The sequence below is a fragment of the Lampris incognitus genome, chromosome 15 (genome assembly GCF_029633865.1).
Source record: "Lampris incognitus isolate fLamInc1 chromosome 15, fLamInc1.hap2, whole genome shotgun sequence".
Classification (NCBI taxonomy): domain Eukaryota; kingdom Metazoa; phylum Chordata; class Actinopteri; order Lampriformes; family Lampridae; genus Lampris; species Lampris incognitus.
The window spans coordinates 13,940,200-13,955,159 of NC_079225.1; the positions used below are offsets into that span (position 1 = coordinate 13,940,200).

The 14,960-nt window shown below is 46.9% G+C and overlaps 1 protein-coding gene across 1 annotated transcript in view; it reads right to left on the reverse strand.

Annotated features, from left to right (window-relative positions):
• Positions 1 to 220: 220 nt before the first annotated feature.
• Positions 221 to 14,960, reverse strand: part of rngtt (RNA guanylyltransferase and 5'-phosphatase) — a 165,575-nt gene continuing 150,835 nt past the window's right edge. Inside the window, exons 14-16 of the mRNA XM_056294589.1 lie at positions 14,527 to 14,593; positions 2,123 to 2,246; positions 221 to 791 (exon numbers count right to left, since the gene is read on the reverse strand). Coding sequence (XP_056150564.1) covers positions 625 to 791; positions 2,123 to 2,246; positions 14,527 to 14,593 — 358 coding nt within the window. The 3' untranslated portion in view covers positions 221 to 624. The remainder of the gene's footprint in view (positions 792 to 2,122; positions 2,247 to 14,526; positions 14,594 to 14,960) is intronic.

Here is a 14,960-nt window from a genome sequence, read left to right on the forward strand (position 1 = left end):
TGAGGGAATATCTTTTGGAAGAATGGTGTTCATCCCTCCAGTAGAGTTCAGAGACTTGTAGAATCTATGACATGCAGCACTGAAGCTGTTCTGGAGGTGCGTGGTGGCCCAACATCTCACTAAAGACACTTTATCTTGGTTTTTCCTTTAATTTGTCACCCATAAACTGAGATTCTGTATAGTAATGTAAATGTAAGACTGCAGATAAAGCCTTGAGGATATATGCTTAATCTCAAAGACAAACAAGCAACTGCTCGACAAAACGTAAACAAGGGCTGCATAGTCAGGTGCACTTGCAGTCATAACAATTCCACTGTTGATAAATACTAATTAGCTCAGACTTTAAAAAAGATAAATAGAAAAAAATAAACAGAGCATCAAGTATTCCACTTTAATAAGAACATTAGCAATTAAAACTACAAGCAATTCTAGAAGGTATATCTGACAAGTTAGGCTGTCAATCAAAGATTTCTTAGGTTTTTAGATATCTGGGCCTGTAGATGTTCTGGAGATGAGAATGCCTTGTGGTGGAAGTTTTCTGCGGAGGGGGGGGGTGTGTGTGTGATGCGGCTGGTGCTGTGGACTGGAGAGACACTTCGACCGTGGAAAAGTCCAGAACAGGCGCTACGGGATGGTGCGGTTGGGTCTCTTCGGAGGGGGTGGGGGCATCAGTTCGCTGTCTGGGTCCGGCGGATGTTTCCGGTTCTGTGCGTGAACTCCCTGGGCACAGCGGTCCAAAAACTCCAAGAGGATTTCCTTAGTGACGGGATGCTTGATGCTGTTGCAAACAGCTGGGGAGAACACACACACACACACACACACACACAGGAAGGAGGTTACAGCAGACATAGTGACAGACTTTTCCATGGCCTAGCCAGCTAAGTTCTGCGGAAAAATATCATCTCTGAAAAAACAAAATAAGAGGGGGGGAAAAGCTACACAGACTGATTTTTTTTTCACTGTTTGCCATCATTGTTTTTTTTTTTTTTCATTGTTGGACATTTCAGAGTGCATAGTTCATAGCCAGATAGGTTCTGCAGGTCACATTAGAGTCTGATGGAGAAAAGAATTACGAGCAATTACAATAAAGAGAGACGGGGAAATCCAAACTGTGACTTAAAACTTACTGCAAAACAATAACTGAAATCTGCAAAACCACACACATCCAACTGCCAACTCGACACAATGCATACTAACCAAGAAATTAGCTTCTGGTGACAGTCAACGCTCATACTGAGCCAGGCTCTAGCTGCTTTGGCTCAGTTCAAATCAATCCAATACATTTGGCCAAAAGAGTTTGAAAACAAATATCCCATTGTGTCGATAACTTCCATGTGAATGCTATACTTTTTTTGGGGGGGGGGGGGGGATTCCTCCCCTTTCTCCCCCAATTGTATCTGGCTAATTACCCTACTCTTCTGAGCTGTCCCAGTCGCTGCTCCACCACCCCACCCCACCGCCAGTCCGGGGAGGGCTGCAGACTACCACATGCCTCTTCCGATACGTGCGGAGTCGCCAGCCGCTTCTTTTCACCTGACAGCGAGGAGCTTCGCCGGGGGGACGCGGCATACGGGAGGATCACGCTACTCCTCCTGGTTCCCCCGCCACCCCTGAACAGACACCCCGACTGACCAGAGGAGGCGCTAGTGCAGCCACCAGGACACATACCCACATCCGGCTTCCCACCCGCAGACACGGCCAATTGTGTCTGTAAGGATGTCCGACCAAGCCGGCAGCAACACGGGGATTCGAACCGGCGATCCCTGTGTTGGTAGGCAACGGAATAGACCGCTATGCTACCCAGATGCCCCATTTTAATGCTATACTGAATCCTATCTCATGATTTAATGAATAAGATAAGCCTTTCCTTTTAAAGCACACCACGCCTTGCAGGCGTTGAACACGGGGCAGGGAGGCAGTCGTGTCCTCAGTATTCTAAGCACACGCGGTGTGATAATGCCGAGATGAAAGTCAGTTCAGTAACTTATCTAAAATGATACGACACATAAATCAAAATGGCCAACCGATTTCCTTTTCTCCCTGCACAGATAAGAGAAGGCGTATAAGTATTAATAAAGACTAGATATGGGTGCAGGGGTAGGGGGGGGGCGGTCGGTCTCACCCATCGCTGTGTCGTAGGAGTTGGGGAAGCTCTTGTCCACTCTCTGCCTCATAAACACCCAGGTGTTGTTGACAAAGGTGCACTCGATGATCTTGTTGTCGTACTGCTTCAGCTCCTTGGTGGCCTATGGAGGAAAGCAGGAGAGAACACCACCGGTTTGTATCGAAAACAACACAGACGATAAGAGTTTTGGTGTATACACCTACACATACTACGTGAAAGCAACACCTCAAGTGCTTATACTTCTGATTTGGGTGGTGCAAACAGGACTCCCTAATTGAGCAGTGTTAGGGCTCCGCTGTCTCTTCAGCTTATCAGGACATTGTATTCTTACAACGAATGTGTTCTCTGCATTTAGCCCATCCTATTGTATAGGAGCAGTGGGCAGCTGCAGTGCCCGGGGACCAACTCCAGTTCTTCTTTCCAAAGCCTTGCTCAGGGGCACGGACAGGAGTATTAACCCTAGCATGCATGTCTTTTTTGATGGTGGGAGGAAACCGGAGCACCCAGAGGCAGACACGGGGAGAACATGCCAACTCCACACAAGAGAGGACCCGGGACGGCCCGGGGTTCGAACCCAGGCCCTTCTTGCTGTGAGGCCACAGCGCTAACCACTGGGCCACCGTGCCGCCCAACAGATGCACAATACATCCATTGCTTTAGACACAAAGTCATCTCCCCGTGCCAACACAGTGTAATACAGTCTGATATAAAAACACGTCGTGTGATGCTGAAAACTGAATGAGTCAAAGAAGACATTTTGTGCATCTGTTGTTTATTTGTCAGAAGACTGTCTCACTGAGAGGATTCTGAAAAGACTTGGAGAATATAAATATTTGAGCTGCCAGAAAGCCAATTAGCACAAGCACGATTGTTGCGTGCTATAGTGGTCGTAACACAAAAGGGTAATACAACGAGACACAGCCCAGCGGCGAGGATCTCGCCCTCACTTTCACTTTGGTTACACGCAGGGCTGTTGTTCAATTATTCAGTGCACTGGAGGGAAGTGCTTTCGGACTTTGGCGAGGGGCAGGAAGACCTGCAGGGGTCAGCATGGGCAAGTGGCCAAGTCAACACAGGAGCAGATGAGTCCGGGCCAGTGCCAGAGTCCTGAGCCCCGGCGCCAGGAAGAAGCTGGCATTTGGCAGGCTACTAAAGCGCTAAGTAAGAGCTTGTCTGATCATGGAGAGCGGGGCATCTGAACGCTCAGTGGGGGTGGGAGTCTCGGAGGATGCGAGGGTGTTTGTGTGTGCGATTGTGTGAGAAAGCATGCAGAGGAGGCAATATCACACTCCAGGTAATGACCTTGACAAATGGTAACTCATAAACATGCCTACTAAACAATCACAACTGGGGCAAATTATTAATTATTACTCACAGTTTGTATTTCAACATTCGATTAGAAAAAGTTGATGTTTAGCCACAAATTAAGAAAGGAAACTGAGAAAAATTCAACTACATTGTGAGTTTGTGAAGAATAGTAATCAGACAAAGTGAAGGGGCGACAGACTGGCTAGCTCCGAGCCAAACACGACAAGCTGCCAGAAAGTTGTGTACAGTGGTACTGGCAGGCTGGAACGAATGCTGCTGTTGGTGGGTATGTGTGGGTAGGGATCCCTTCCTGCTTGTGGAACGTGACATGTTGGCCGCCATGTTTCACCACCACTTGGTGGTTAATCCATCCAAATCTGCGTCATTATGGTTGCATACTCACGAGTGCGAATCAAACTGTCCACCTGCCATTCAACCCAGCCGTGCTGCACTTCTGCACAGCCTAAGAGCTCAAGCTAGCCAAGTCCTTTTCCTTCAGCTCAGACTCAGAAACTACCAACACTACTATCGAGGCAGAAAATGGTGTTTGCTTTTGTACTACTACTGATAGATTGCACCAACTCCACAACACGGACCAATTTCCTCTCAAGCTATGGGCCTGTGCCCAATAAAATATGCTACACTGCCATCTGGTTTTCTTTCAGAAATCTCAGCAGTAGTTTTAATGTAATGCATACAGAATTTAGCCCAAATCTCACACACAAAACACAACCTCTTGCAGGTTTAATTAAAACTAAACGGTTTGATTGTGATACACCATCGAAAAGACAACAGTTTCAAAGCAACGCTGCGCATTCAAACAGACGTTAGAAGAAAACAGACAAACTTGCCCCCAGAAGATCACAATGACTGACATCTGACCTTTCTTCTGGGTTGGTACCAGATCCCAAAAAGTGAAGGTACAAAGGGGCGGAGCCTGTCGCTTGACTGGTTAGGGTTAGAATTAAGTTTAGGTTGTGGTGAAGGCTAGGGTTAAGGTTAGGTAGTGGGGGCGTCCAGGTAAATCGCGGTCTATCCGTTGCCTACCAACACGGGGATCGCCGGTTCAAATCCCCCGTGTTACCTCCGGCTTGGTTGGGCATCTCTACGCGTCTGCGGGTGGGGAGCCGGATGTGGGTATGTGTCCTGGTCACTGCACTAGCGCCTCCTCTGCTCAGTCGGGGCACCTGTCCGGGGGAAGGGGGAATTGGGGGGGGGGAATAGCGTGATCCTCCCATGCGCTATGTCCCCCTAGCGAAACTCCTCACTGTCAGGTGAAAAGAAGCGGCTGGCGACTCCACATGTATGGGAGGAGGCATGTGGTAGTCTGCAGCCCTCCCCGGATCGGCAGAGGGGGTGGAAGAGCGACTGAGATGGCTCGGAAGAGTGGGGTAATTGGCCCAATAAAGGGTGAAAAAAAAAACCCTCCCCCCCAAAAAAGGTTAGGTAGTGGCTCACCCGCTGGATCTCATCCGCCAATTAGGCAACAAGTACTGCCCCTTTGTACCTTCCGTTCCTTCGACCTAGCAACAACCTTTCTGCTGTCTGTAAGGTGCTTCAGCCATGCCTACAATGTTGTGTTAATCTACTGGCTATACCGCTGGCTAGACAACGTGTTATAGCATAATACATGACCTTCTTTTGACACAGCACTGCAACAGCAAATATTCCAAGATTGTACTTCGTGTTATTGCTTTTATTTTTCTCATTACTCTCTGACTGAAAAGCCCTCCGTTTCTTTCTGGACTTAACCAGTAGTGGGCTGGCGGTCTGCAGCCCTGTGGCGCTTGGGTACACTTTAATAACAAGTGACTAGAAATGAGAATACATAATGGTTGGAGAGGCTATAGGCGACACATTACTCTAGACGTGAACTAGACAGACATGCCTCAGAGGCAACGACTTCATATTTGATGGATGATCTCGATATCAAACACAAATCTGTCGCATAAGAAAATACATGCCGTGTCTCACAAAGCTGTCTGTACCAGACGGCACTGGTATGCTTCTGCTTGGTATCTGCCCCGTTCCGAGCAAACTTGGAAACCAAAAATGTCATCAGGTCGACTCGGCTGATAAGTACACACTAGTTGCACACAACAAATCAAAATGTGTCCTCCAATCTACCGAGTAGCCCCTCTCCCATTATCTCCTGTAGGATCGGTATTGTAATTAAGTCCGGGTACTTCTATGGGTGATCTCTTAATAGCTGTGTCAGAGAACAGGCAGATGGGAGCTGGACAGCTCACTGTGAGCCCTCATGGTACCATTATATGACGTCAATGCCCCGTCCCTGGTGAATAAGGCCTAATACTGATCATTATCCCACACAATCGAGAGATTGACTGCTGCATCTGGCCTGAAAAGATATGTGAAGAGGAACGGGGTAATAATGTGCAAGTGTGGCACAATGAGTGGACGACTGAAAGGAAAGCTGGCTTACAATTATAGTTGGAGGTAAGGTGTCAAGGCTAAATTACTCAAACAAATCCCAAAACAGAAAAAAAAACAAAGCAGGAGAGACCGCCACCCCAGCCTAGAGAAACATCTTTTTATCCTTTTGTTAACTTTTAATTAACTCTGTTTGATTCAATTTGCTTTGTAGAATGCCTGAGCTCTTCTTCACTTTTCCTTTTTGGACTTTTTTTGGGGACTTTGTCAGACATCATGAGAAGCGTTTCATATTAGTTTATCTTCTTCTTCGTCATCACCTTCTTCCTCGTCATGTGGGTAGGGAGGAACCCAGTCAGGGATCGGATGGGGATCTGGATAAACTGCATCCTCATCGGGAGAGTTTTGGGGTATCACCACATACTGAGCAACGGATCTGGTGATGGTTGACATTACCGCCGTACAGAGGGCAGGGAATACAACGTGTGTGGTGCGGTTTGGTTAATGGATGGATGACCTCCCCCACCCTTTTCTCCCCAGTTGTATCCGGCTAATCACCCCACTCTTCTGAGCCGTCCCGGCCGCTGCTCCGCCCCCTCAGCCGATCCGGGAGGGCTGCAGACTACCATATCTCTCCTCCGATACACGTGGAGTCGCCAGCCGCTTCTTTTCACCTGACAGTGAGGAGTTTCACCAGGGGGATGTAGCGCACGGGAGGATCACATGATTCCCCGTCCCACCTGAACAGGCGCCCTGACTGACCAGAGGAGGCGCCTGTGCAGCGACCAGTACACGTACCCACATCCGGCTTCCCGCCCGCAGGCACGGCCAATTGTGTCTGTAGGGACACCCGACCAAGCCGGAGGTAACACGGGGATTCGATCCGGCGAGCCCCTCCTTTTGCAAACTTTTAATGAACCCCGTTTGATTTAATTTGCTTTGTATAATGCCTGAGCTCTTCTTTACTTTTGCTAACCCAGCGCATTTAATTATCGAGAGTCCTTCCATGGCCCCAAACGCAACACCCACATCTCATCCTGTAGACTAACAGCAAGTGTGAAGTCTTCAAAATAAAACAATTACAGCTAACTAAAATAACTGCAGCACAACCCAACGTTATTCTCCATGAATGAATAGGGGGGAAAAAAGTGAGAGTTTCATGATCATTTACGTCACACTTGAGTTTTAACTCGAACACAACCGCGCACATTGGCTGCTTTTGAGAGCCGTTGTTGAAGAGAACAGCGGCACACATCTCGCCGCTCGGCAGGTGGAGTGCACACCGCCACACTCCGGCAGGATCATCAAAGCTTGCAGTCTTCGCTCCGGCTGCTGCTCTTATCTTCGTCTCTAGTGACTCTATATGTCAGCCACCAGTCGGATTATTTATGATTAATGAGCTGCACTCACAGGCCGCGTACAGCTCGGCGCAGGGAATCTCCTACCGAAGCGGCCTGCACGCAGCTAAACCTGAAATCAATAGCCATTATCTTTAACAAGCTTTGTCTAAGTTTACCATGGCTGGAAGCGAGACGTGTGCTTGTTAGACAGAATAACCCCAGAGGTCCTCCAAGGGCTGATATCACTGGACAAATGCATCAGAAATCCCTTCTCCCTTTCACAGACTTGGGAACAACAGCTTTGCCAGTTTCGGAGAGTAAGCGATCACTGGGTTCTTCACGGTATGGATCCTCAACGTAAACGAATGTCACTGAAGAGGCTGTATGATATGCCTCCACCAAGAGAGATCGCTCTGAAATCTGACACGACATGCTGATGAAGGAGGGCGAGAACTGCTGCCGCAAGTTTGGCTTTTTCACACTTAACCTCCTCAACAGCGCTCAGCAGATGTATTCACGCTGAGGGAAGAGGAACATTTGGGGAAAAGCACAGCTTGTTTACTTGTTTCTACTCCATCTAAAAAAAGAAACACCCGCCTTTTCTTTAGACACTCAGCATTTTTCTTTGGTTTGTGTTATAGCTTTCACACGAGCAAGTCCCTGTGGGAACCCGTAAGAAACTGTAGTAAGGAGCATGCTAAATGTGGTAAATCGAGCCAATGAATCAATTTTTCATGAAGTGAAATTTCGAGGGTGACGGGTGGTTTGAGAACACCAACTAGCCCCTCCTGTGTTCATATGAACAAACCAGGAGTCGGGAACACTTTGTTATTTCACTTCATGCACTTGTGTACACAAAATGAAACGAAACGCTGTTTCCCCCAGCCCACAGCAGTACAACACAAAGACACATCCAAAAACTACAAGAACACACATACCCAAACTAACGCATACAAAAAAAATAAAATAATCACTGTCCAAGGGAACGAACGCCAGCTAGGATGACTGTCGGAACCGCCGGTCTGCATGGGCTAGCAGTTAGCTTAGCCCGCCCCGCTTCCACGTCCTGTCAGGCCGCCCTCGGCGTTTCCTCCTCGGGCGCAGCACCAGGTAGGGGCCGTGGTCCCCGGGCCCACCGAATGAAGCAGACCCAGCCCTCCCAGCTGATCCAGCGCCAGCTCTCCCAGCCAGACACCCTCGACACACCTCCTCACGATGACATCAAAACACTACAGTCAACGCCAGGTGAGGCCGCCGCCACACCGCCCTCGGTGTTATCGGAACTGCCGGTCTGCATGGGCTAGCAGTTAGCTTAGCCTGTCCTGCTCTCCCAGCCGATCCAGCGCCAGCTCTCCCAGCCATCAAACGAAGACAAAACTTAGATGCAGACGTGGACAAAGTCACTGCATGGACGGTACTGGGTGAGGCTGCCGCAAATGTGAATTCGCGCCACCATCTTCTGACACTGGCACTGGGTGAGGCAGCTGCAATCGTATTGGCAAACTCAACAAGACCGGCACTATGTAACCTACAGGGAATGATGATGACAGTTGATGATGAGTGACTATCAGTCCATGGGATTTACACTCAGCTTGATATTTCGTAAAGCTAGTTACAACTGGGCTGCACATTATAATCCCTTTCAAACTTCCAGAGTTAAGTGGTTCAGAGGGATAACATGCCAATGAGTGGTGTCTTATTATAATATAGTACAACCACCACCAGAGACCGCTTTCAAAGAAACATCACTAGTGCAGATGGTGGGTGCTTGGACAGCGCTGTGTGAAAAGCAAAAGCAGCATGCTGGGAGGAGACGCTTGGTAGTCGTTGCTACACAATTAGACGGTTCATAACAAGATAAATACCTGCTTTCTCTTTATCCTAACACAGGGCGGCACGGCTCAGGAGGTTGAGCGGGTTGTCTATAATCGGAAGGTTCCTGGTTCGAGCCCTAGCTCCTCCAGAGAGCGTGTCGAAGTGAATATGACACTGAACCCTTAACTGCTCCTGATGAGCAAGTTGGTGTCTTGCCTATTTTGTTTATTTTATTTATCCTTTTTTTGGGATCCCCCCCCCCCCTTTTCTCCCCAACTGTATCTGGCCAATTACTCCTCTCCCAAGCCGTCCCGGTCGCTGCTCCACCCCCTCTGTCGATCCGGGGAGGGCTGCAGACTACCACATGCCTCCTCTGATACATGTGGATTCGCCAGCCGCTTTTCACCTGACAATGAGGAGTTTCACCAAGGGGACGTAGCGCGTGGGAGGATCACGCTACTCCCCCCAGTCCCCCCTCCCCCCTGGACAGGCGCCCCGACCGACCAGAGGAGGCGCTAGTGCAGCGACCAGGACACATACCCACATCCGGCTTCCCAACCGCAGACACGGCCAATTGTGTCTGTAGGGACGCCCGACCAAGCCGGAGGTAACACGAGGATTCGAACTGGCGATCCCTGTGTTGGTAGACAATGGAACAGACTACCTGGATGCCCTTATTTTGTTTATTTAAGGGGAAAGTTCACCTATTTTTAATCTTATTTCCATATATCAATTGTTGGGATTGTATCTTTATAACTTACACAATACTTATAAGGGTCTGTATTGTCGTACCCTGTGTAACAAACTGGCTTACTTCTGCCATCCTTTGATATCAGTGGATGACAGGTTAACAATATGGCAGATTGGCTGAGATGTTCGTATTCTATTCTCCACCCCCCGGGAGCGGAGCGGCAACTTCCCAGTTACCTTAGTAACGTTACATGGCTTTCATACCTGAAGCATTTCAGAACGCCAGCGTCAACACAGAGGACATTATGGATGATTTTGTGTTTTATAACGTTTTGGTCAAGCATGACGTTCAGCCTTACCTGTGTTAAACAGAGCACAGTGCAGAAGAATTCTTACACAAAGACACAGAGGCTACTGCAGCCGGCTATAGTTAGCAAGGACAAGCTGAGTGCTGCCGACAGTAACCGGTGATGTTTGTGTTCAAATTGTCCATCAATGGCAACAGAACAAGAATGACTGTGCTGCAGTGAGTTGTACAGTGGACAGTTTTTGTTAAGATTCTGTTGCAGACACAAGCCCGGAGTGAATGCTGATGAAAAATTCTTGTGTAACGCATACTGATACATGTAGGCAATGTAGGTAGAGTAGGCTCCCTCAGCAGAGGATGTCGATTTCTCTGTCAAAATAAACTGCACTGCAGTGGCTGTATTTTCAAAAGACTAGCTAGACCGTCAACTCTTAATGGAAATGCAGATTGTTAATGACCAAAGTTCCCTTTAAATTTTCCTCTCCGCTTTAACAAAGTGGATCGGGCTTCAGTTTCCCCTGGACCTGCTTGTCCCGCCCCTCTTATTGTTTGGTGAACCTAGAAGTGACATTTCTAAGCTGTGAGCTTCAGAAAAGGTTGAAGTTTTGTCACATTTTGAAAGAGGTGGAGCGTTCAAGGCACCAGGCTTTAAAAGGAGGTCACGGTTCCTGCACTGGGTCAAGAGCACTTAAAGAGCACCTTTCCATTGAAAACAACATAGTGATGCAGGGAGCACTATTTTAGGACTCCGGTGGACACAGCCTCAATCCACTGAATGCAAATTCACCAAATCCAGACTTGCCTGGATTCAGTGACAGGAACGCTTTGAATTTATAAAAGTTTGTTCATTTTTCTCCTTTACTTATTATGTTCATGCATACTTTTAATGGAGTGTGTGGTTTAGAACCGTGTTTCTCAACTGATGGGTCATGACCCAAAGTAGGTCGTAATTCCATCAGCTACGCACAGGCAAACGTGAATATGCACCTACCAGCAGGGGGCCCTGTTACAGCAAATGTTTGCAGTCAAAATTTACAATTACAATTTAAAATATCATTCAGCAGATGCTTTTATCCAAAGTGATGTACATATGAGAGTTAAAACAACACAAGAAAGGATCTAGTCAGGAGGCGACAATGCAAGAAAGTGTCAAAAAACTAGGTTCAAGTCCGATAGGACACAGGTGTCAACAGGCAGTGCACAAAGGCAAGGTGCATAGAAGTGATTTTTTTTTTAATACCATCAGGAGTGGAGGTGTTCAAGAAAGAGCTGGGTCTTTAACTACTTCTCAAAGATGAAAGGGGACTCAGCGGATCGAATGGAGTTTGGTAACTCGTTCCACCACCGGGGGACTACATAAGAGTCTGGCTAGTGACTTAGGACCCTAATATCTTCTATTTTTAATGCACAAGTAGAGCAGGATAAGCGGCTTGGATAATGGATGGATGGAAATATTAAAAACCACACTTTTAAGCTGTAACCTATAAATCCTTGTTCCTTTGCAAACACACACACAAAAAAAACACACAACCAAATCAGTTTCAACACTTTTATGCTGTAGAAAATGGGTTTATATGATAATTTATCAGCCCATAGACACTCAAGCGTTTCTTCTCTGTAGTTGAAATGGAGAAATCTCATTATTTCTTTGAAGCGGTTCCTTGCCATTGTGTCTCTGAAAAAAGCCTCCCACCAGAAGCTCTCAATATTCAGGTTTCTGCCACCATATATTCCACGAGCAAACACAATCCCAACGAAGGCTTTCAGTTCATTCACAATCAGATGCTGTGTGCCTTGGTCCCTGACATGCTGACACAGGTCAGGGACAGTCCCTAATGTGTGTCAGCATGTCCATGTCAAATAAAGAAAGAAAGCTGTCGAGCTTACTGGATATTTTTGTTTCAGCATAATCAGTTGGAGCTGTCTCTGTTAGAGTAGTAAGCAAATGCAGCCTACCTGGTCCCGCACTGACTGTCTGTTCAACCCAAATCATGCCAATCAGAATCTAGTAGCAACACGAGGACTTTTTTTTTTTTGGGGGCTTTTTCTCCCCAATTGTACCTGGCCAATTACCCCACTCTTCTGAGCTGTCCCGGTTGCTGCTCCACCCCCTCTGCTGATCTGGGGAGGGCTGCAGACTACCACATCTCCTTCGATACATGTGGAGTCACCAGCCGCTTCTTTTCACCTGACAGTGAGGACTTTCGCCAGGGGGACACAGTGCGTGGAAGGATCACGCTATTCCCCCCAGTTTCCCCATCCCCCTGAACAGCTGCCCCGACCGACCAGAGGCGCTAGTCCAGCGACCAGGATACATACCCACATCCAGCTTCTCACCCGCAGGCACGGCCAATTGTGCCTGTAGGGTCACCCAATCAAAGTGGAGGTAACATGGGATTTGAACCGGCGATCCCCGTGTTGGTAGGCAACGGAATAGACCGCTACGCTACCTGGAAGCCCCTTTAGGCAGAGCGAGGACTTCTTGTGGATATGTTCGTTTTGTTGTAGCCATGATGAAGTGTTATTCAACAAATTGTTTATTCCCAAATGTGTCCCCTGTTTATCTTAGGTGAGTGCATGAAGCTTTACCTCTTCATGTTCTGCCCACAATTATGCATTTTCCCCACACAGTCTTTATCATCGTCAGCACACTGTTGTTCTAAGGGCATATCAATTATAACTTGTATGACGTTAGTATCGATAGCTGGTGATTTAGAACGTTGGCACTTACAGTTAGAATGAGGAGGCCATTCAGCTTTTCAATGGCGCGCTGAAGTAGGAGAGCAGATGCATTCACACTGGGGTCAAAGTCAATCTATCCTAATTTTAAGAACACACGCATTTACATAAATATTTGGGGGAGAATCATGAAGATTGAGTCTCTTGCATTTTTAGTTTTGCAGAAATATATATTGTGTAAGGGCCTGTGTACATGAATATATGCTTTGGTGCAAGTCCGAGCAGAGGAACAGGTTGGATGCTGAGCATGATCACCCTGGACTTTGAAACGCTTATCAGGAGTAAAGCACACCCCCAACCACCTTATTAGCTTAAGTGAAAAAGCCTGTTTAGTAGGCCTACTTGGGGAGATTATCATATTATGTGTGTAAACACAGTTGTGCAGTTACGATGTTCATTTTATTCATATTCAGCATGCAGATGTGATGTTCATACTCAGTTTATTAATTGGGATCAGTTTCTTATTGCGACAGTAATGTGCTCTGAATGCAGGGATGAAAATATTTGTTAATTTTTTTTACAATATGTGCGTTTACAAGCCCATTTTTGAGAAATGAATTTGCTTGCTTTAAATTCTATAAAAGTGGGTCGCGGCTTAATGACCATGTGAAACTGTGGGTCCCCAGGCCAGACCACTTGAGAACCACTGGTTTAGAAAATGGCAAGATGCAGGGTGATTATCTCGGTGTTTCCACTGGATGGTGGGGATCAAAAATTGTAGCTGCTCAAATCATTTCCGTAGAACAGTTCAATCATATGGATTATACCAATATGAGATGCACAAAAGGCTCGAGTCTCCCACTTTCAGATCACAGTCTCACACTCATTCAACATGCAAGACAGAATATAGACAACTGCTTGACCTGCCACAGCTGATTTGCATAAGAGCCTCGCGGACATCATCAATGTGAATTCGATGGGTAGGCAAGGGGACACATTCTAAGCATGCTAATGCACACCTTTATAAGAACTGTCACTAGACCTTTCTATTTATCGACTTAAAATAGTTAACAAAATCGGTATTGCAGCTTGCTGCTTTCAGAATCGGCTGCTTCACATCTATTTCCAGGTGAAGTTTCGGTGTCCAACGATTCAGCGCTCATTTAAGAACTTAAAAAAAACACATGTATCTCTCCTACATGAGCAGAGGCTAAACCAGAAAACTGAAACCCAGGTGAAATATGACATTTACACATAAAGCCGCAAAAGTTATGTCGTGGTTAATTCGTCATGAGTCACTGAACACTTCCATCAACCCTCGTTCAACAGTAACCCAAGTGTTGAGTAACATCCGGTACTGATGCTTTTTTAAAAGAGGCCGTTGTCTCCTTGGTAACAAGATGCAATGCAAAGCAGCAACAGTTCTGATATTTCAGATGATCTATCCGATCAATCTGTACTCCGATCTAGAAACATCTTACCATCGGCGATGACTTGGGCAGACTCACCATTTGTTACAAAACCAATATCTGCTTGTTTCGGAAGATGGCATCTGGATTCAGACACACTTGTCTTTATTCTTACCCACCGGTTTGTTTTAGTGCAAGGTATAAATAAGAGAGCTTTGTATGATTTCAAAAGCACTCAAATTCACTTAATACTGCAGTGCATTTGTTGAAAATCTTTCCTTCGCACAAAGGAACTTGATGGAGATTAACCCACCAAAACTCCAATGCGCTCCTTTCATCCTAGAAGTGAAGCCTTGGTTATAAAGTATAAGCATAAAAATAAAGAGCTGTAACAAACCCCCTGAGCGTAGGTGTGTGGGAGTGCTGCCGAATTTAGTAGCACATCTTGCTTTTTTGTCTCACCTTCATCTGCGCAAAGGGCCTGTCGTAACTGCCGACGTACAGCAAGCCGACAGTCTGAGGGAGCAACCTGCAGAAACAAAAGATCTTCCGTTAGCACTTGCGAGATACCCAGGGGCTGGATCTCAACTCGAGTTTTGCATGCTTGAGTTGTAACAGCGCAGCAAAATCACAATCACAGCATCTGCACTTGGTAGGTGTGGCAACAGATGTCTAAAGAGCAGAGAGCACACCTCTCTAAGTCATTCTGTACCTCAGCATCCAACATGTCTAGTTATCACTCATCATTTCTAGTCATCGATGTAAGTTCTCCACCAGCCTGTTAAACACACAGCCTGGTGTCTGTATGTGCCTGCTTGCTTGCATGTGTGTGTCAGTAGCCTACCCTTCACGTTCATGCAAACTAGTGTCTCACCCCGGGGAGCACGCCCCACAGA